Below are 22573 nucleotides of genomic sequence, written 5' to 3' on the forward strand. Positions count from 1 at the left end.
CACGTGACTAGGAAGTTTAGCGTTTCGGGGAGGGCAATAAGATGGCGGTGTGTGTAGCTGTAATAGCAAAAGAGGTCTGTATGGTATATTATAGTGTATAGGGTTTTCAGAGATTTGTGCATCGTGCGTAACACTTGTGCCTGTAGCACTGAAGTAGAGGTGATAAAAAGTGGGGGTAAACTGCAGTATTTGAAGATGAATGAAATGTGTGACTAAGGAAGGAGGCTTCAGGATTAAAATACACTGCTTTGTAGACTATAAGCATGTACGCGGCGTTAGTAATAACTACACTTTGTTCTCTTCGTTCTTTTGCAGAATTACCCACTTTACATCCGCAGTACGCCTACAGAAAACCAGTTAAAGTTTCATTATACTGTGCACACTTCCCTGGATGTTGTGGACGAGAAGATTTCTGCCATGGGGAAAGCAGTGATGGACCAGAGGGAACTCTATCTGGGATTGCTCTATCCCACAGAGGACTACAAAGTGTATCCTGTCAGCTCCCCACATGGGGAATGTTTAGGGTTACCACCTGGCAGGTATTTTACTGGCCTGGCTGGTAAAAATTATGTTTGATGCCAATGTTATTAATAAGAAATATAAAACTATAGGATGGCTGGTATTTTTCAGCTATTCAGATCCTGTCCAGTCTGGCATGTGCTGCTGCACTTATATTGATGTATAATAAATGTCACTGTTTATCACTCTAGATACTATTAAACCCAAAATATATAAGAAACATTCATCATTCTTTCTGCTTTCATTTTCAAGCAGTTTGCAAATATATACTACGCTGTACTTAAAAGGTTCAACAAAAAGCCTTTGTAGTGAATATGGGTTAATATTATTATATTTTCTTTAGCATGGTACATACACTTTTCCCTTAACTTGTGCGCAGATATGGCTATGTCACAAACTCCAAAGTGAAATTTGTTATGGTGGTTGACTCTTCAAATACTTCTCTTCGAGATAATGAGATCCGCAGTGTAAGTGATGAGCTGTAGACAGTGTTTTCTTATAATAAAAATATAGTTACGTGTGCACGGGTTATACTGGAATGATTGTTATATAGAGTAGTCTGTTTAGCTGATTGCCAGACAGAAGCCTTAAAAATACAGTGGAGGCCACATTCACCCTTTAGCCTCACGTTGCCTGGCAAAGAACTATTGACGGACTAGAGATACAGCAATAAAATCACTGCTATATGATGTTTTTGTGTTTAGTTAAATGCAGCGTTGGTTCTCAACACCAAATGCTTGTGAAAAGATGCAATTTCACTTTGCATAGAGATGATGATGGAAGAATAATGTGAATGAACAATTCTAATATGCAGGACTTCCCTACATCATAATGAAAATGGTTTGTCCTTTTTACCCCCAGATGTTCCGCAAATTACATAATTCTTACACAGATGTGATGTGCAATCCTTTCTACAACCCTGGAGATCCCATTCAGTCAAGGTAACCAGTAAAGCAAATTCTTATAATCTTAACCCTTACACTCTGCTACAAGCCTCTTCTTTTATGTAACAAAATTTTATAGCAATTCCTTTTTTTTTAAAAAACCTGCTTTTATGTGAGAATCAGTTACCATTAAAGGAAAAGTAACACTAAAAATTCTATTCTACCCTGCCCCAATTATTGCCCTATCCTGCAAACCATTTAGTATTTTGAATGCTTTATTACAAAATACCTGTTAAAACTTGGCTTCCGGTCATTTGAAAAAAGGCGATACGGCGATGCAGAGGAAGCATCAACTATGCGGCGATCGATCCTAGCCTGACTCCTTCCTATACAGAAGGAAGGCTAGGATTGATCAATCGATTGCTGCATAGTGGATGCTTCCCCTGCATCGCCGTATCGCCTTTTTTCAAATGACCGGAAGCCAAGTTTTAACAGGTATTTTGTAATAAATCATTCAATATACTAAATGGTTTGCAGGATAGGGCAATTATTGGGGCAGGGTAGAATAGATTTTTACTTAAAAATTTGTAGTGTTACTTTTACTTTAAAAAGCTTTTCTGTTATTATTTCATGAATTGCAAAAAAACAGTATCCTCTCCCTGGTCACTTGCTTCTCTGCTATTGTAAAACAATGCAGTGCACTTCTTTAACGGATATATGAAATTACCAGTATAAAAAAAGTATCCCAATTAACCAGTAACATATTTGAAACATTTTACAAAGTTATAAGTTTAGCATTTTATAAAGCTTTAATTACAATGTTTTCTAAACTTTTACACATAGGAAGTCCTGTTGCAAGTTGTTCCCCTATATATCTTTGGCAGGTCCTTGAAGGGTGGACTGCCTACTTCCTTTTTGCATAATTTTTAAGATACAGCTGTTTAAGTGAAGCAGAACTTTGGTCTCCTGTACTGCAGAGCTCTGCAGGCTGATATCTGAATGTTTATTCAGGGTGCCTGAAGTGTCCTGTGTGTTATGGGCTTTTTTCCCTGGTATCTCCCAAGGAACATATTATTTTTAAAGGTGTATAAAATATTCTGTGAATATAACACATCACTTTTAAGTCAACATTAAGTCCTTTTCCTAGCAACTTTGCGATTGGTATTCACTATGTATTTCTTATAGTTTTTGAATGATTTACCTTTATCTTCTACAATTTTCGATCTTTCAAATGGGGTCAGTTACCCAGCAGCCAAACATCTATTGCTCTGTGAGCTTACAATTTTATTATTGATACTTTTTATTCCTTAACTCTCTTTCCTATTTCAGTCTCACATTCCAACCAATGACTTGTTGCTAAGATAAACAACACCCTAGCAACCAGATAGCTGCTTAAATTCCAAACTAGACAGCTGCTAAACATAAAGCTAAATAACTGAAAAACCACAAAATGAATACCAATTGCAAATTGTATCGGAATATCAATGTGTACATGATACTAGAAGTTTATTCAAAGGTGAACAACCCCTTTAATGCTGTAAATAACATCAGTGTTTTACACCCCCAAGGGTGGCAAATAATTCTGATTTTGAAAAACATTGGTGCTCAATACTATTTTAAACTGTTTTTTAGGTTAATATCTATTTCTATGTCTACATCTTACACTTGGGTACATGTACATCAGGAATAGTTCTATCAAAAACATTCCTTTAAATTGATTTGATTGTTACTTTGGTGATAGTTACTATTGCTGGATTATTTTTTTTTAATACACCTTTATAAAAATACCTGGTAGAGTAACTTTTATTTGGAGGGTTTATTGCACCACCTAGCATGAAAGTCTAGCAGCTTCATAATGATTTCCAGATACATAAAATCATCAATTTACATATTAAGAGGATGTTTTTACTTAATATTGTGTAAAAATTCAACAGCTCAATATTAATCTCACTGTTGATCCTGTAGAATTACAGTTTTGCTTTATGTCAGGAATGATTCTTCTCAGGAATTCTTCCTGAAAGCGACTTTATAGATTGAATCTTATTAGCAGTGATGTGGCAAGAACAACAATGCATTAAAGGAGAAGGAAAGGCTAAGTCACTTGGGCATGCCAAAATGTTAGGCACCCCCAAGTGACTTAAATCGCTTACCTTTTACCCCGGGCTGGTGCCCCTGTTAGGAGAGAACAGCACCAGCCCGGGGTACCTGTAGCGAGCACTTCCTTCTCCCGCGTTTCTTCTGTGGTGAATTCTCTGGCCCGGCGCATGCGCAGTAGAGTGAAAAGCCGACTTTCTTGTTAAAGTTCAGCTTTCCACTCTAATGCACAGCGCGCCAACGCGAAAGAAGGAAGCACTTGCAGCTACCTCAGGTTGGTGCTGTTCTCTATTAACAGGAAAAAAATCCAGTAGCACACTGAAGATGCAAGCCGTGAAAAAATTGTGTTTTATTTGCCCAAGTACATATAAACAAGCAAAGAGCAATGTTTCGGGACCCTCCGGACCCTTTCTCAAGTTTACCATGTCACCTCTTAAGCGCCTCTTCTCCAGTGTAAACAGACCCAACTTGGCCAGTCTTTCTTCAAGTTAAACAAAATTGGACCCAGTACAGAACCATGAGGGACCCCACTGAGAACCATACATTAAGTAGAGAATGCACCATTAAAGGTGGCCATACACGCACCGATAATATCGTACGAAACCTCGTTTCATACGATATTCGGTGCGTGTATTGTATGTCGGCGAGTCGACCGATATCGCAGGAAGCTGCTGATATCGGCCGACTCGCCGATCGGACCAGTTTGAAAATTTTGATCGGGCGCCATAGAAGGCGCCTGACCAAAATCTCCCTTCAGCGCTGAATCGGCAGAAGGAGGTAGAAATCCTATTGTTTCTACCTCCTTACCTGCCGATTCAGCCCTGAATGGTGTGTGGCGGATCTGACGATGTTTCGTGCGACCGATGGTCGCACAAAACATCGTCAGATCGCCACGTGTATGGCCAGCTTAACAACCACTCTCTGTACCCAATCCTCTAGTCAGTTTTCTATCCATGTGCAAACGACTTCACTAAGACCAATAGACCTTAGTTTAGAAAGTCATTTGTGGGGAACAGTATCAAATGCTTTGGCAAAATTCAAATAGATCACATCTACTGCATCCCCACTGTCCAGCTTCTTACTAACCTTCTTCACAAAAAGCAATTAAATTGGTCTGACATGACCTGTCCTTCATAAAGCCATGCTGCTTACTGCTCATAAGGCCATTCTCCAGTACATAATTTTATATGTGATCCCTTAACAAGCCTTCAAATATCTTGCCCACCACGGATGTAAAACTTACTGGCCCATAATTGCCAGGCTAAGATCTTACTCCCTTTTTAAATATAGGAATGACATTAGCCTTCTTCCAATCCATAGGTACCATACCAGATGAAAGCAAGTCTGTGCCGCGATGCGCTCCTTAGTTTATATCTTTTGCTGTTTTACTACACCTGTTATAGTGTTTATAATCATTAAAAGCAGCATCTGTCCCCTCTGACTTATATTTCTTAAAAGCTTTCCATTTTTCCCTATTTTCCCTATTAAACTGTTAGGTTTATACCGATTATTAGGACCCTGGGCTCTCTTGTTGGTACACTGTCACGTGATACGGATCCGGGAACTTGCACAGAGAGACACAGACAAGTAGTGAATCTCCTAACAAATTCAGTTTATTGATGGTTTTGCCACAGATTATATACATGTAGATAAAGATATTCTATGATGCTTACGTAAAATGGGGTGGGCACATATGCCTTGCAGTTATTGGCAGAAAACAGGAATTCATTTTGAGTAGCTGCTGAAGCTTATTTTGGTTTATTAGCCTTGAACATTAGCTGAGATAATAACTTGGACAGAGACAGGATGGTCAAGGTAATCGTAACAACTGAAGTAGCACATACACAGACCTTCTTAGAATTGTGCATACATATGTTAACCCTTCAGTTAACAGTTCCTTTAAATTTCCTTCAATTTTATTTTCTGTATTGAGAGCACTGTTGATTAAATATATTACAGTACAAGGCATAAGGCCTGGGTAGTTAGTGTATGCTTTGTAAAAATGTTGTAAGTTTTTTTTTTTTTTCTATTTCTCTGGAATTATTTTGTGTGTAAATGATAATTTTTATTTATTTTTTTTGGTAGTATTGAGCAACGTTCCCTCTAATTTTTTATAGGCTGTGTGCGCAAAAAATATCATCCGTGCGCATTTTAAAGCAAGATTAAATTTTTGTGCGCTACAGAATGTTTGTTGGAGTTCAGTTATGGGCATTTTTGCGCAGGTCTTTCAGTTTGTCTAAATCAAGTTACAAAAATTTAATTTTTGTGCACGCTATTTTAATTTGTGTGCGCGGGTTTGGAAAGTCGTGTGCGCGCGCACACGCGCACAGCTTAGAGGGAACAGTGGTATTGAGCAGATCCACTGAGTCTAGATATCTGATTAGGGGTTCCAATAAGGTATTAAATAATGATGAGGAGAGAGGGCAACCCTGACGAGTACCTCTAGAAAGAACAAAAGTATCAGATTGTTCTCCAGCTGCTATTATTCTTCCTTTAGGTTCAGAACAAATTTGTTTTAGTAAGGAGATAAATAAACCTTTCAAAACAAATGTATCACAACATTTAATTGAATAATCCTAGGAAACATTATCAAAGGCTTTTTCTGCATCTAGGCTCAGTAATGAACATGGAACTACACAATTTTTTGCATTGTAGATTACATTCAAAATAGTTTGAATATTTTTCACTCCTGATCTATTTTTCAAAAATCCATTCTGTTGTGGAGAAATAATTTTGGGCAATATATTCGATAATCTATCCGCAATTATTTTCATTAATATTTTAAACTCTAAGTTTATTAAAGAGGTGGGTGTGCAAGAAGCTGGATCAGAAAGGTCTTTCCCTTCTTTAGGAATTAATTTTATATTTCAAATAAAACTTGTTAGCAATTTTTTCTCCTTTCTATAAATTTCATTATATAAGTTTGGGACAAAAACCATTGACACCAATAAGGACAGACTGACAGCTTTGCATCTGGCTTGGGAGCTTAGTCAGCCCCCACCTGAAGCCCTTTCCTTGGATTAGTACCAGCATGTACTACTTGCTAAAGTCTTCCTGGTTTAAACTACAACTGCCATCTTTCCATGAAAGTCCATGCTGTGAAGAGGTTGGTGTTATGGTAAATGAGTTGTAGTTGTAAACTAAGCAGCAATAGACTGGTTTGGAAGATTACTGTTCCTGTATATAAATTCCACCAGGGAAGTCGCATCAGTTACCCAAATATCTTTACATATACTGTATTAACATACAAAATGATAGTACAGTTGCACATTAACAGTGAGGGTTATGACCTGCACCTCCCTTGTAATGTGCTGTTGGGCTGATGCAGATGCGCAAAATACTGGAACACACGTGCAACAACACCGTAACCCACTTATAATGTGATGAGCTAAAGCCATTATGTACACAATTGCCCAGCAGGCGCTACATATTAGGACTCTTTATGAGGGCTTCTTCTCTAGTTTTAACAAAGCCATGCTGGCCATAGTAACTTCAGAGCAGAGATCAGATCCTCCATTTGCCTTATTATAGACAGTAAGGTATATTATCATCCTAATGATAGAGAGGAATCTTGTACATAAGTACATTATTTACATATGTGACACAAAAACCTGAACACACAATGAATATATATATAATGGAAAAAAAAGCTTTTATTTGTTATTCATATACATTTCAGAAAAACATGCATAACAGAAAAACCAACTGCCACTGCAATAAGTGTTATTACAGAACATAGAACTTCTATAGATAATAACAGCTTTCCACCCGAGTGTGGAACTAATGATGACCATTTATTAGAAGAAGCACTAGATTCTGAGTGCCCTATATGTCTGGAAACATTTGATGATGTTTCCTACATTGAGCCTTGTAAGCACAAGTTTTGCTTCTTGTGCATAGAAACCTGGATACAGGTAGATGGCTCCTGCCTTATGTGCAGGCAGCATGTTAAAAATGTCATGTTAGAAATGTTGTAATGTGTGAGCCAGACGGTAGGAATGGTGATGTTCTCTTGGCTGCCGAAATGACAAATTATGAAGCCCCCTTGCCTGCTGTAGAAGAGAATCCTGCAGTAGGGGAGATTTTGAACAGTGTTCAAGAGGCCCCTTTGCCTGAGGTTGGAGATGGACCTGCTATCAACTTGGCATTTCTTGAAGAAGGACTTGCGAGGAATTCTACATCTGAGACCAATGAGAATCGTAGGTGGAGGTTTAAATGCAAATCCACATTGATCTTCGGAGATTGCTCTGTAATAACACTTATTGCAGTGGCAGTTGGTTTTTCTGTTATGCATGTTTTCTGAACTGTATATTAATCACAAATAAAAGCTTTTTATTTCATTACATATATTCATTGTGTGTTCAGGTTTTTGTGTCACTTATGTAAATAAGATTCCTCTCTCTCATTAGGATGATAATATACCTTATTGTCTACTAATAAGGTATACTAATACTAATAACCCAACAGCATGTTACAGAGGAGGTGCAGGTCATAACCCTCCACTGTTAATGTGCAGCTGTACTATCATTTTGTGTGTTAATACAGTATATGTAAGGATATGTGGGTAACTGATGCAACTTCCCTGGCGGAATTTATATACAGGAACAGTAATCTCCCAAACCAGTCTGTTGCTGCTTAGTTTACAACTACAACTCATTTCCCATAAGACCAACCTCTTAAAGGAGAAGGAAAGGCAAAGTCACTTGGGGGTGCCAAAATGTTAGGCACCCCCAAGTGACTTGAATCGCATACCTTTTACCCCGGGCTGGTGCCCCTGTTAGGAGAGAAAAGCACCAGCCCGGGGTACCTGCAGCGCTTCCTCCTTCCTGTATCGCTCGTGCGCGTGCGCATGCGCAGTAGAGTGAAAAGCCGAACTTTAACAGAGAAGTCGGCTTTTCACTCTACTGCGCATGCGCCTATTGTGTTAGTCGCAGGGAAACGAAGGAGGAAGCGAATCGCTCCAGGTACCCCGGGCTGCTGCTGTTTTCTCCTAATAGGGGCACCAGCCCGGGGTTCGAGGTAAGCGATTAAAGTCACTTGGGGGTGCTTAACATTTTAGCACCCCCAAGTGACGTAACCTTTCTTTCTCCTTTAAAGGAGAAGGAAAGGCTAGTAAATAGTTAATCTCAAGCTGCAGGCATACCTTCAGTTGTCTCAATAGTGCCCTTACGTCTCCCCAAATTGCGCTCGTTCAGATGATCAGAAGCCAAACAGGAAAAAAAAAAACGCTGAGCTGGGTAAAGAGGATTTCCATAATGCATCGCTCCTGCACAGACTGTACGACCAGTACTGTAGGCGGCGCACATGTCCCTCTTCAGCACAAGCAGGCACGCTCCCCTTCCGATAGACCGGCAATATAAATAGTGCATGCAGCGGCGAGCCAGGGCCATTAGAAGAGGACGCAGCCGGACAGGTGAGTGCGTGGAGGGGCATGCGCAGGATGTTGGGGACGCATGCGCAGTAGAGATGGTTAGGGAAAGAGTATGGGCATCCCTTTTTAAAGATGGTGGCACCGTTCACTGAAACAAGTATGTAGTTTGTAGTAAGTGTATCTCTGTAAATCTTTCATTAGGCAAGCCAGAAATATAGCGTTTTTACACAGCAATAGTAGTACTATTTAATAGTGTGCTTAATAGATTTTGACTTTCCTTGTCCTTTAACTGCATGGACTTTGGTGGCAAGATGGGAGTTGTAGTTTAAACCAGGAAGACTTTAGCAAGTGGTACATGCTTGTACTAATCCAATGAAAGGGCTTCAGGTGGGGGCTGACTAAGCTCCCAAGCCAGATGCAAAGCTGTCAGTCTGTCCTTGTTGGTGTGAATGGTTGGTGCCCCAAACTTATATAATGATATTTATAGCCAGGGGAAAAAGTTGCTAACAAGTTTTATTTCAAATATACAATTAATTCCTAAAGAATGGACATACCTTTCTGATTCAGCTGCTTATAGACCCATCTCTATAATAAACATAGATTTTAAAATATTAACAAAAATATTTGCTGATAGATTATTGAATACATTGCCCAAAATGATTTCTCTACAACAGAATGAATTTGTGAAAAATATTCAAACTGCTTTGAATGTAATTTACAAAGCAAAGAATTCTGCAGTCCCAGAATTAGAGTTTATGACTCTCTTGACATATACTTCTTCTGTACAGTCTTGCTTTAGTTATTCATTTTTGTTTTGTTTCCTCTCAGGGCCTTTGATAACACAGTCACATCAATGATGGTGCCAGCATGCTGAGAAAGGACCTTAACAGTCAATGTATATTTATGTCTGTGTGAAATTTGGAGAGACGACGGGACCATCCTGTTTTTTTTTGTGTTTTTTTTTAAACTGGACACTGAAGTTTTTTTGCAGACTGAGTTCAGCTATGTTTTGTTTGCTCGGAAACTCAACAAATATTCTCACTGTCATCCTCTCAGCTACTGTTTACTGTGTAATTATGTTTTTTTTTTTGGTGGCAAGGGATCGTAAACACAGTTCTGAAAGCATATGTTACAAGATGTAATGTACACAAATAGCTTGTGGCTTATCGTGAATAAGTTATGCAACATCCTTACAGACAGAGGAAACTACCTTTCAGTTGATTCAAGTTGTAGGAGTAGGAAGTAGTATAATATAAGTTAATACCTTCCTTCTCTGTATATTCCTGGGCTGGTGCGCATTCATTTTGTGTACCTAGCTCCCTGGGGCATCAGTGTGTGAATGCGCTAACCTAAAGGTGCCAGAGAGTGACATTGGGCTTCTATGTGTGAAAAGTGGCACAGCAACCCAGTGCCCTAGGACTAATAAATACAGCCAGTCTTTAGACAGGGCCTTTAACCTTTAAAAAAAAGAACACTATTTACCAGGAGGTTGCATCCATCACATCTCCCCTTAAAGACAATAAAATGATTTCATATATACAATGAGCATTCCTTCTTTCATAATCATGTATATAGAGTGGGACCGGACTTTACCTGTTTAACTCAGATGCATACAACCTACACATTAGCAGAACAGGACAGTTGGCTGGTGCACCTTATATGACTAACCTGTGGTAAATGCCTCCAACTGAAACAAGTAATCTGCTAGCAGTGAAGGAATGTTCTGTACAGAGAGTTAGAAATCCTACAGCGGCATAATTGTAATTGCTACGCCTCCTAGCAAGATCTTTATAACCCCTAAAACATATCAAAATTTCATTGCACTTATATCTGGCCTTCAAGTACAGTTCTGTCTTTGTTATACCGCTGTAGATATGGTGCATTTACCATCTTGTGGCTCCAGTATTTCATTGAGGAATAATGCTTTAATTAAAAAGAAACATGTTCAGTCATTAACTGTTGTATGGTGAGTGAGTGCATGGAGCATCAGCAGATGAGTAAGGGATGGCGATTTTTTTCCCCCCCCCTTAGGACTAACAAAATAATTGAAGGTAGCCATACACTTATATGATGGTCTGTCTTTATCACCTGATCAGTTAGATACCATACAGATTGGTAGCATAGGGCAAAATTAAGGTATCATTGTCCCACAGTGGCCAAATTAAAGTCTTGAACTTAAAGGAAAACTGTACCCCCAGAACAAATACTTAACCAATAGTTTATATTATGATAGTATTAGTAAATATTGCCCTTTTACATCCTTTTCCTTGATCCATTATTTAGTGATGGGCTCTGTGCTCCCTCTGAGATCACATGACCAAAAATAATGCATATTTTTATAGAGACCTACACTGTTTGTGGGTATAATTTTTCCTTTAATCCAGTCTCAGTAAAATGAGAGAATCAGCCACTAACTTTTGTAAGGTATCTTTGTTCCTAATACCCATGGGTTGACCACTGCACACTAATTTTTATTTAAGGTTTTAACATTTTTAAACAACAATAGAAAAAAAAAATTTAGAAGGAAAGAAGAAAAGAGGAAAGAAGGAGAGAGTATATAGAGCTTTGGCGAGCCTGGCAGAGTTATACAGATTGTGCATTTAACCAGGTGTCCCACACTGCATTGAACTTGGTTGGGCAGCCTCTAGAGATATAGACTAGTTTTTGCTTAGGTAGCACGTTGTTGATTAATTTTTTCCAAAAGGTAAGTGAGGGGGCAGTAGTCGATTTCCAATTTAGCAAAATTGCTTTTTTAACATAAAATAGCAGTTGCACACTAATTATTTTACATAGGAGCCAAAAAGCTGGAGAATATGCAGTTAAACCAACCTTGTGAATGGTCATTTTTACCAATACGTCATGTAGGCCAGGCAGTTTTAACACCTAAAGGTGCAGTCCCATCCATTTTAATAGCCAAACCTCATATTGGAATATTAAGAATTTAGCAATTCCCCAGCCTGCCCACGTTTGGTTCCTCAGTTCTGAACTGTCCTGCCCAAAGGTATGGTCAGCACTTATTATGATCACATACATAGGCTGGTGCTCCGCTTTGTTGAAAACCTGCCAGGCCAGGAAGCTATTCTAGTGAGCATTCAAGCAATCTTGTTTCATGTCCCTCAGAACTTTGCTGCTGCACTGGGATATGCACAATGGAGTAAAAGTTTTATTTTTACTCTAATGCACATGCAGGCAGTCAAAAGGGATCCCTGGGACAGACAACAAGATTGAGATACACTAGAATATTACAATATTAATAGATTACTACCCTGGACCTGTTTTACAGTGAGGAGAAGCACTGTGCCTGGGTGTGAGCCTATATTTGTCCTTTAAAAAGGTGCATAATTGATGTCACTTTTGTTTTTGCCTGGTCCAAAAGAACAGTTTTTTTTATTTAAATACTGATATTTGATTTAAAAGAACAAATGGGGGCTGTTGATGCTAAAATGTTTTGCTCACTACAGCATGAAGGCTAGGGCCTTGTAGTGCACAGGCTGGAAAGGAAACCAGTTTCACAAGTTATTTGAATCTGTCAGTGCTAAGTGTAAAATTGCAGCTCCCACAGAGAAGATTCACAGTACACAGTAAAGGTTAGCACGTTCTATACCATTTCCTGATTATTGCTATGTGCAGCACTGAAACCACAAAAAACACATTCATTTCTCTGATTAACTTCAATGTTTTCTCATTTTATAAAATTAAAGTCTTACAAAATGTATGTGCATTAGCGTATTACTGTACAGATCTGATATACAAATTCCCATGTTTAGTAGCCCTGTGCATTGAAAGCTATTGATTCCAACCTCCCCTGCCAGATATTAGGCTCACCCCCATGCTTATGTCAAAGGCTTGCACACTTAGGAGTTAGGAGTGCCTTGTGCATGTGATGTGCAGTCATCTATTAGTTTTTAATAACCCAGGGGTAAATACCTAAATATCATACAGTACAAAGTACATTGAAGGATTATTGGTAGAGCTAAAAGGGGCAGTATACCCCCTTTAATATAAGTTCAATGAATAGGGCTTGTCTTAAACATACTTTTTGCATATTGCTTTAATTACAACAAATCTATTGCTTCCTTTCTTTAGCCAAACAAACAAGCAGCCAAGTATCTTATTCCAATACACCGAAGAGACAAAAAAGGGGTATATTATATACACAATTATTCACATTCAATAATAATTCAAATTTTGAAGAGTAGTTTTTTTTAGTGTCACTTTAAAGTTCACATGCTGCTTAATGCCAATGTTATTTATAGGGCAAAAGGTGACCATGGCATGGCTGAAAGAACTCTTTAGTTTTCTTTGCAGTAAAAGAGTATACTTTGCCTTCCTTGGTAAATCAAATATGTTATGCAAGCAAAAAGAAATACACTAGTATTTTTTGACAAGGCCTGAAAGCACCACAATTGTTTATTTTAGTAACCAACATAATGCAGTACATGAACATTAAATAGGTTTTTCTAGGACAGAGCTATTTACATACTGTAGTTCAGTAGCACAAAATCCCCATAACATCGTCTTGGTGCCATCTGGGTTTTCACAATATTACATTTCTTTGGCCTAGACATACATAGAGCATCCTCAGGTGGAAGATAAATCATGATGAAGCATTCTCCATCCTCTTGTCAGGTATATGAAGTGCACATAGAGCTACAAGGCTCTTTTCATTCAGTAGGGGTTATTCAATGGACCTGGTCTTCCACGACCTCTGTAGGGAAAATACATTTGCAAAATCACAGTCCTATCTGTTCTGCTCTGTCAGACTACTCCATCTGATTTCCTTACTCCTTTTCATACAACTGGTGACCTGAGCAACAGAGCACACATTTTAACAAGGTTTTGCCATATTTCCTGCATAGAATACTTTTTCCTTGGGGCCGTTGGCCTTTTATAAAATATGCAAAAAATTCCCTTGCCCTGGTACATTTAATCTTGGTCATTTGATTAGAAATCATTCATATTTGGCACCCTGAGCAATTGCTGCAAGATATGAAGGTACTTAACCAAGATGTTAATATCATTGCACTGACCAAATCAAGTTTATATTGATCAGTCATGAATTAATCAAATCAAAATGTTTCTACAAGAGTATTCCCATGTCTGAAAGAATGAACATAACATCACAAACTTGTATGAACTAAAATATTTGGATAAATGTTCCAGAGAAGATTCACATATGCTATAATGTCTCTTTCATTATGGACACATGAGCATCCTGTCGGAATACAAAGTAAAGAGTGTATAGCAATAGCACCAATAAAACTTCAAGGCTGGCCCAAATATTCCAGACTTATTTGCTTATGGGTCTCATGGGCATTCCAGCTGTAATGCACAAAACCTATAAACTGCTTGTACTGACCTGAAAGGCCTTCCTCTCGGTCTTTGTCCTCTCTGGTAATTTCCTCTGTTTCCTCGAGGTCTGCCACGGAACCCACCCCTGTCTGTGGTACTAATTCCTGGCATGTTCGTTCTCTTGGGTAGGACCTACAGAACAGGAAGACAATGTTGGGTAAATTCCATGACAAATCAACAGCAACTAAAGAATAAATTGAAAATATACAGGGTTACTTACTTGCAAAGACAGCTTGATTACCTCCTTGTATGAAAGAATTCCCACCTATTCACTCTACAATTTAATTTTATTCTTGAACAAACAATGTATTTTTAATTTGTAATATTGGTGTGTAGGCAGCCATCTCAGTGCATTGTGCCCGAGTCCGAGCTTTCAGAAACAGCATTACACATTAGAACTGCTTTCAGATAACCTATTGTTTCACTTACTCTCATGTAACTGTAGTAGTCGCAAGCCAGCTTGGATTTCTTGCTATTGAGTGCTATTCTGATACCTACTGGGAGCTGCTATCTTGCTCCCTTCCCATTGTTCTGCTGATTGGCTGCTGGGGGGAAAGGGAGTGATATCACTCCAACTTTCAGCACCACAGTAAAGTGTGACTGAAGTTTGTCAGAACACATGGCTGTGACACCCTTGGAAATGAACATGGCTAGCCTTACGTTAAATTTCAAAATTACATATAAAAAATGTTTTCAAACACTTCAGCTAATAGAGCTTTTCCAGCAGAATCCTGCATTGAAATCCATTTTTTTTAAAGCGCAAACAGATTAGAGATATATAATATATATACTGGAATAGCAGTGATACTCAAAACCACATGCCACACCACTGTTTTCTGGGCTTTATGCTTACAAGAAGAGATCTGACTTTCTCAGTTGAAAGAAAAAAATATATAAATACCATTAGGAGCAGTGTTCTTCAGACATTGGGTTCCCAAGTTCCACAGGATAAAGAATAAGAAATTGGCTTAGAGGAGCTGAATGGCTCAACTGGTCACTTACCCATCATCTTTCAGATACCCAGTACTCCAATTTCATTAGGTAAGGCTGGAGCCCTAAGCTTACTTATAAGTTGGGGTAGTTGTACTAGCAATATTTTGAGCACATTTGTGCCATTTTATTTGAGGTTGTTTGTTGTTGCCTGTTTTTCTGCTATTTCCTCTAAAGGTTTAATATTTAGGGATCATTTAAAGGTTGAAGGATTGTGAGCTTTCCTCACACATACCTTAATTGTTCGTCCTCGGAATACAGTTTCATCCATTGCCACTGCAACATCTACAGAGTTCCTCTCTGCAAACTCAATATATGCATATCTGAAACACATCAAAATAGTAATTTAGGGTAAAAAAAAAAAAAAAAAAAGCCATGTACATCAAGTTCAACTGTTTGTCTTTATGACAGCTGCCCAAATGCTAGTTAAAGGAGACATATTGGATAAATGTGAAAAACCCTAATTTTGTAGGCAATTATGAATAATATATGGTGCTGGTTTCACTTTAGGCTAAACATTGATCCTATCTGTAAAATGGCCCCTTTATTGGAGCTCCCTATAGATCCTATCACTTCTCTGTCCGTGTTTGAAATGATGGGTGAGCGTGTCCTAATGTTCCCTGCCAGAAGTATAGTAGAAGAGGACGAGCCAATCACAGCCCTGCACTTACACAAGCAAAGACAGGTTTCAGTTCCCTATCAGGTCAGCTTAGGTGCTGATTGGTTCCTATCCTACAGTGCAGTGTACTGAGAGCCACCGGTTCCCCTGCACATCCAGAGAATTCAGCCAGCAGGAAGTGGAATTGATGGGTGGGACTAGTGGGGTTTTGGTGGAATTTCTCAATAAATCAGTCTGAAGAACAATCCTTCTATATCTAGAGGAGTATAATTCACTGGTACATTCATAATTTTTATAGGATATGTCTCCTTTAAACAGAGGAAATAAAATCCCATCTGAAGCCTCTCCAATTTAAAAAAATTAAAATCTGCTTCCACAATGGCAACTGGACTATTCTCCAGATCAAAAATAAGCTTAAACCAAGCCACCAGGAGAGAACAAAATGCAGTGCTTGCTGCTAAAGGTACTTTATTCCTGTTTGCCATCCTGCTTCTAAAAGGTATCTATCCCAATATGTCACTCAGTGGAAACATTTATTAAACCATCAAATATACATAAAGTAGTAAAACGCTCTCATATTACCCATGCAGTGGTCTTTTTTGCCTTTATAGTCATTTCAGCTTGGATAGCAACATAAGTGACTATAGATTTAAATAGATTTCCTTTTATTCACAAAACTGTTTGACTTGTGTTCAACTGATTTGTATTGATTGCAATAAAGGGTGAAAATTTTTTTTTTATTAAACAAAAACCTGCCATTTTGCTGTGGCACAAAATTGTTTGTGTGCAACGCAATGTATTGCATGCTCTGGCCTCAACATTTGTGTACGCTTGCAGGAGCACACAGCGCTTCCCTGGATATTCACTATGGGGCCACTGGTTGGTTGTGGCTACTGTATTGCATGATGAATGTATGTGATATTGTAATAGCAGAGACTTACTGAGATTTATCTGTGTATTTAGCCATGGCTGCTTTTGAAATCCCAGATCCATAGGTTTGATATTTTGATTATTTTTTCTGCATCTAAAGAGCTTAAAATCTGTATTATTTGTTTCCCTGCTACCTGAAAATACCATTAAGTAGTTCCCATCTGTACTATTATGTGTAGGCAGGTACCCAGAGAACACAGGGAAAATCCTCAAGTACCTGATATGGGTACGTTGTTAGAAAGCTGGCAATCATAAAAAGCAATCCATTTTGTTGGACCTGATCTGTCCATCATAAAGCCAAGTTAATAACTTATAATGCCTACGCTGTTGATACCAATTAGAACTGTATGGTCACCTACAAGTTAGAAAACAAAAGCAAACATCTGATCGGGGCACTGCTACCATAAGGTTAAACTCGCCTTAGATGGCAGCGCCCCCAAAGTTACCAGGGGTGGCAAATAGCCGAATTTCCATTTTTTAAAATAGAAAATCTGCTCCACTAGTGCAGAGCGCACCATTGCACTCTCTACACTAGCGATGTGGTCCCCCCGGACCTGTAAAACTAAGCATGGGGGGCCAAGGGGGCAGCATCGGAGGAGCTGCCTCAGGCTCCGGTGCAAAAACAACCCTGGATCTAATTGGTTGCTATGGGCAACATCTCAGGTTTTTCTATAAAAAAAATGCTCTCTCTCTCTTTAAGATAAATGACAACTCACCCCTTTGGATGTCCAGAGAATTTGTCACATAGAATAGTGATGCGATTGATTGAACCACAGCTACTAAAATGCGCCTCCAGATCCTGAGCTGTACCTCCGTAATCCACCTAGAAAGAGAAAATATGTCATGTACCTACAGACACTATAGATCTCCAGACAACAGCAGTGTGCTTAGTTGGAACAACAAACCATGGAAAAAAATAAACAGTAAAAAAAAAAAAAAAAAGTAAAGTGACCAGTAACAAAAAATGATTCATTTAACTTCAACAACTTCTTACTGTGCTATACATGCATTATGTTTTTATTTTAGGGCAATAGCACAAGGGGCAATTCAGAGTTATTTTATTGCTTGGGCAATTAGATTAGGCACAGCAACTAAGCGGCGTGCCGCAAACAAGTTTTTGGGTTTTTTTTGGTTTTTTTTAAAAAGTTGAGGCGACTAATTGCCGCCTGTGTCTTTGCCCTTAGGCAGAAGTCCTGTTTTTTTTGTTTCCCTTGTATTTTTAGCATTTGCTACTAGCTCTTCTGTGGTCAGTCTTTTATCCGATGTCTAAACCATATCCCCGAGTCTGTTGTGTGATATTGTATTGTATATTAATTATATTTCCCCCCCCCCCATGTACAACTGTCATGGTTTCTGAAAAAGGCCCCACATATTAAAGTGAAGGCTAGGTGAACCTAGCCTATAAAAGGACTGTGATATTTACAGTATATGTAACAATACACAATATAAATACATTGCTCCTACAGCTTTACAATCTAAGCAGTAGGTTAAATTGGGTTCGTGTCCTCACAAAATAGGCAGCAATTGAACCCAGTTTTGTGGAATCACTTATCCGCTGAGCCATCACCTTGGATGAGGAAATTGCCCAGATAATGCAATGCCGCATATAACACACAGACTCTGCACACTTACATTACCAACATAAACTGATCGCTTGTCAATTTCTTTCTTCTCCTCTGCACTCAGAGGCCGAGGGGGACCTGTGGAAGGAAAAAAAAAAAAAACATAGCAGCCAGAAAGTGTGAAAATGGATATCAGTTATTAAAGGAGATGCCAACCTCCCAAAAAAGATTTCCTAATGGAAGAACATAATTTTAACCAAATTTACATTATGAATTTATTACAAATTGAAGTGCTTTAAAAGTAGTTTGTAAATGTAATTGCTATTAAAAGCAGCAATTGCTGAACTCCTGGTCATGAGTTTAAGAAATGTTGCAAAGGTAAGTCTCCTTCAGCAAGACAGGTCTGTCAGTCTGCTGCCTTGAGTTACACTGTTTCAAAAGTCAGAGCCACCAGGGCAGAGAATAGAAAAGGACAGACAAACACTGCTTTTAATAGCTGTTATATAAACAAATAAATAAAAAACCATTACAAATTTGTAATAAATGTATATTGTTAATAGATGTATAAGTTGCTTAGAATTCGGTTTTCTTTTATTAGGGATAAAATATTGTTTGGGTTAACATGTCCTGCGTTATGATGTGTATAGCTGCTGTATGGACTTCCTCTGAACCTTGGCTTATGGGGGGGGGTTTGCTCTAAATATCTTTCTATTTTTATATCAAAGATAAAACAGGGTGGTTGGGATTCTTAGGCAGGCCGATGGGCTGAAGGACTACAGGCCATGTTTACCCTCAGTATATGCTCCTGCTGTCATCTTCGAATGTATCAATTTCATGCAGGGCCTGGAACTAACTCCAATACTCTTATCCTCTCCAGATAACCCCTTCAGGCGCTCTGCCTCCTCCTCCATTTCCCGCACTCGCATTCTGATGGCTTTTAATTCCTGGTAAAAGTAGGGATAACAGAAGGGCTTTAACAGGAATTTTAGACCCGTTAAAATTTTTTTTTTTTTTTATTAAATAAAACTTCTTACTAACAGGATCATCCAAGTCACACTCTTCAGCTCCATCCCCTTTATCCAAGCTCGGTTCTTCTGAAACTCTCTCAGACATCACCCACGTTTCATCCCACAGAGAAGGCAAAAAAATGTGGTTCTCCCACACCTTGTTTTAATCCACACCTAAGTAAAATATCATACATACCAATGGCAGCAGGGTGAGCAATTACATTGTTGGGTGTTACATACCCTTTAAGGGCTACAGCATACTGCTACTTTATTGTGCAACAGAACTCAGATGGTAATGCCACCATATATCAGCTGTGTGTTTTTTCAATTCTTGTCTATAAATAATTTCTCCCCAAAAATATCTGAATATAGCTAATACTATTGGGTATAACACACAATGGGGTGCAGGGTATCTTTAAACAGGAAAAAGGTGTGGGGTCTGTTATACAGAAATGCATCATCCACAAAGCTTCCAAATACAGGAAGGCCATTTCCCCATAGTGTCTATTTATTAAATCAAATATGCTTATAAGGGTTTGGTCTTCATGGATTTGGTCCAAGAATACAGCATCACTTTCACAATTTTAGGTTTAATCCAAATGCTAAATCCACCACAAAAGATTCAACCTAATCCTAAAATTCTGGGTTTGGTGCATTGCTAGTAGTAATTAATACCTTGTAGAGGCATGGGGCCTGTTATCCAGAATGCTGGGGACCTGGGGGTTGCTGTAATTTGGATCTTTAAGTGATTACAAAATCATTTAAACCTTAAATAAACCCAAAAGATTTGTGTTTCCTCCAATAGGGATAAATTATATTTTAGTTGGGAACAAGTACAATGAACTATTTTATAACACAGAGAAAAAGAAAATATGTTCTAAAATTTTTAACTATTTCATTAAAATGGAGTCTAAGGGAGATGACCTTCACGTAATTTGGGACTTTCTGGATGACTGATCCCACACCTATATATGATGATAAATAAACTAGCATAAATTCATGCTTGTAGGAAAAAAATGATGGCAATCCACACTACAGAAAGACTCCTTTACCTGTAAAAGCACAAGTCTCCATCATTTCAGATAAATCCCATACCTGTTTGTCTAATTAGCAATTAGTAAAAATGCATAAGAAACAAGTGCAGCCTACATCTTGATTCAATTTAACATCAAAATATAAATGCTGCAGGATACATAATCCTGTGATTCCAATGGGTCTCTGCCAAATCATGCAAATTTGGGGGTTTAAACAAATAACTGGGTGCAACAAGTCAAACTGAAATCCCCATACCTGCCAGAGGGCAGAGCGTAATGAGGCAGGTGTAGTATATTAGCAAGGGCCATTTTACTGCCTCATTCTCCCTGGGCCACAGCTTTTGCACTACAGACTCCAAATCCAGTTGATTTAAAATTAACTTACAAAAGCATATGTATTGCCGGATTCCCTGGGCCACATTTAAAGGTTTATTGAAAAAAATCACAAAATAAACATGTGTAGAAGCACCATAGAACCCATACACAATGCTATTTCCATCAATAGGAAGCTCAGATTCAATAATAAATACTGCTTAAGTAAACACATACCTGGTAAAACTTTCCCAGAAATGCTTATGCCTAAGAGACCAACACAGTAATACTTTTAGCCCAGTCCTTCAATAACCCTATGTTTGCCAGGGCTAACAGGGATCCCTGTTTGATCAGAGTTGAGTCAGTTATATGTTAACTCTCTACTTTCCAAAACTTTTTAAGCACCTCCTCCATATAGTAGGTTCCTGGATCTCTGTGCAGGAGTCTTTTGATGGTTAGATAATTCTTAAAGATTCTTTGCAAAACACACTCTTAATTTAACCTAAAGAGCAATCTGGATAGAAACTGCCTTAATGAAAAGCAAAGTTTCACTGATTGACTCACCTGAAAGCAACAGGATTTCCCTTTGCCCCAGCTGTAATGAATTCTGGGAGTTGTAGTTTGACAATGGGTGGTTGCTGGAGTTTAAGGTGGACATTTCCTGCCTTAGTACCTTAATAATTCACAGAAGTCACACTCAGGTCAGTGCTTTGTTATTCTTGGTAAAGAGACCAGTTCATGCTGGGTACCTGTATATGCACAGAAAACAGTTCTACACTGCATTATCCTTTTCTTGTAAGAATCCCACACTAAAAGTGAAGTCTGTATTAACCTTTTACATTGTACTGATTCCAGGTATTTTTTTTAATTAAAGGACATATCAACCCCCCCAAAAATTGTTTGCCTAATAAAAGAAAATTTGTATGTATGTATAACTTTATTTATAAAGCGCCACAAAGGTACACAGCGCTGTACAATCTTACAGAATTACACACAGGGAGGACAAGTGTTATAATAAATAAATACAATAAATATATATAAATGCACAAGGAATAAGTGCCATGTGGTATGAGACACAGTAGGAAGGAGGTCCCTGCCCCGTAGAGCTTACAATCTAAGTAGCTGGGTAACATACAGGCACAAACTGGAAGGTAAGAGTGCATCAGGTATGGGCATTTGCCCTTAAGCGCAGGACTGGGCAAAATAATGTTTTAGTGCTCCAGAAGGCAACAGCTGAGTTTTTTCTTAAAGAGAGTGGGAGAGGGATTCAGGGATAGAGTTCCAGAGGTAAGGAGCAGCGAGATAGAAAGGTTTAAGACGAGAGAGCGCAATGGGTGTGGATGGTGTAAAAAGACGGAGGCTCTGAGAGGAGCGGAGGAGACGACCAGGAACGTGCAGGGAGACCAGTGAAGAAATGTAGTGAGGAGCAGAGGAGTGATGGGATTTGAATGTCAGCAGAAGGATTTTGTATGGTTTAAAGGAACAGTAACACCAAAAAATTCAAGTGTATAAAAGAAATGCCAATATAATGTACTGTTGCCCTGCACTGGTACAACTGGGGTGTTTGCCTCAGAAACACTACTATGGTTTATATAAAGAATGCAGCTGTATAGCCATGGGGGCAGCCATTCAAAGGAGAAAAGGCACAGGCACTTAGCAGATAACAGATAAAACACTATTGTATTCTACGGAGCTTATCAGTTATCTGCTATGTAACCTGTGCCTTTTCTCCTTTTTTCCAGCTTGAATGGCTGCCCCCGTGTCTACACAGCTTATTATATATAAACTATAGTAGAGTTACTGTAGCAAACACACAACTTTTACCAGTGCAAGGCAACAGTACATTATATTTAATTTACTTTAAAACTCTTTAATTTTTTGGTGTTATTGTTCCTTTAA

The 22573-nt window shown here is 38.5% G+C and overlaps 2 protein-coding genes across 5 annotated transcripts; one reads left to right on the forward strand and one right to left on the reverse strand.

Moving 5' to 3' along the window:
* The first annotated feature begins 38 nt into the window (after positions 1–38).
* Positions 39–10407, forward strand: trappc2l (trafficking protein particle complex 2-like). Its single transcript, NM_001011228.1, is given in 5 exon segments — positions 39–74; positions 316–488; positions 899–986; positions 1381–1460; positions 9697–10407. Coding segments are annotated over 5 exon segments (420 nt in total). The 5' UTR covers positions 39–41; the 3' UTR covers positions 9743–10407.
* A 2487-nt stretch (positions 10408–12894) lies between these two features.
* On the reverse strand, positions 12895–21305 carry pabpn1l (poly(A) binding protein, nuclear 1-like (cytoplasmic)). 4 transcript variants are annotated; one of them, XM_012961086.3, is made up of 8 exons: positions 21239–21305; positions 19360–19502; positions 19112–19265; positions 18392–18459; positions 17476–17582; positions 15446–15533; positions 14228–14352; positions 12895–13576 (listed from the first exon to the last, which is right to left on the reverse strand). In XM_012961086.3, the coding sequence occupies exons 2-8, from the start codon at positions 19432–19434 to the stop codon at positions 13537–13539; spliced, it is 657 nt and encodes a 218-aa protein (XP_012816540.1). In that variant the 5' UTR covers positions 19435–19502; positions 21239–21305; the 3' UTR covers positions 12895–13536.
* Between the last annotated feature and the right edge of the window lie 1268 nt (positions 21306–22573).

Source organism: Xenopus tropicalis, chromosome 4 (genome assembly GCF_000004195.4).
Source record: "Xenopus tropicalis strain Nigerian chromosome 4, UCB_Xtro_10.0, whole genome shotgun sequence".
Lineage (NCBI taxonomy): Eukaryota > Metazoa > Chordata > Amphibia > Anura > Pipidae > Xenopus > Xenopus tropicalis.

What these genes read in the sequence shown, in the direction of transcription:
- pabpn1l (XM_012961086.3), bottom strand. Translation starts at nt 19,434, where the DNA reads ATGTCTGAGAGAGTTTCAGAAGAACCGAGCTTGGATAAAGGGGATGGA. An exon ending in GATCAGTTTATGTTGGTAAT is followed by an intron (nt 17,583 to 18,391) that starts GTAAGTGTGCAG and finishes TTCTCTTTCTAG; the next exon opens with GTGGATTACGGAGGTACAGC. An exon ending in CCGAGAGGAAGGCCTTTCAG is followed by an intron (nt 13,577 to 14,227) that starts GTCAGTACAAGC and finishes TTTTCCCTACAG; the next exon opens with AGGTCGTGGAAGACCAGGTC.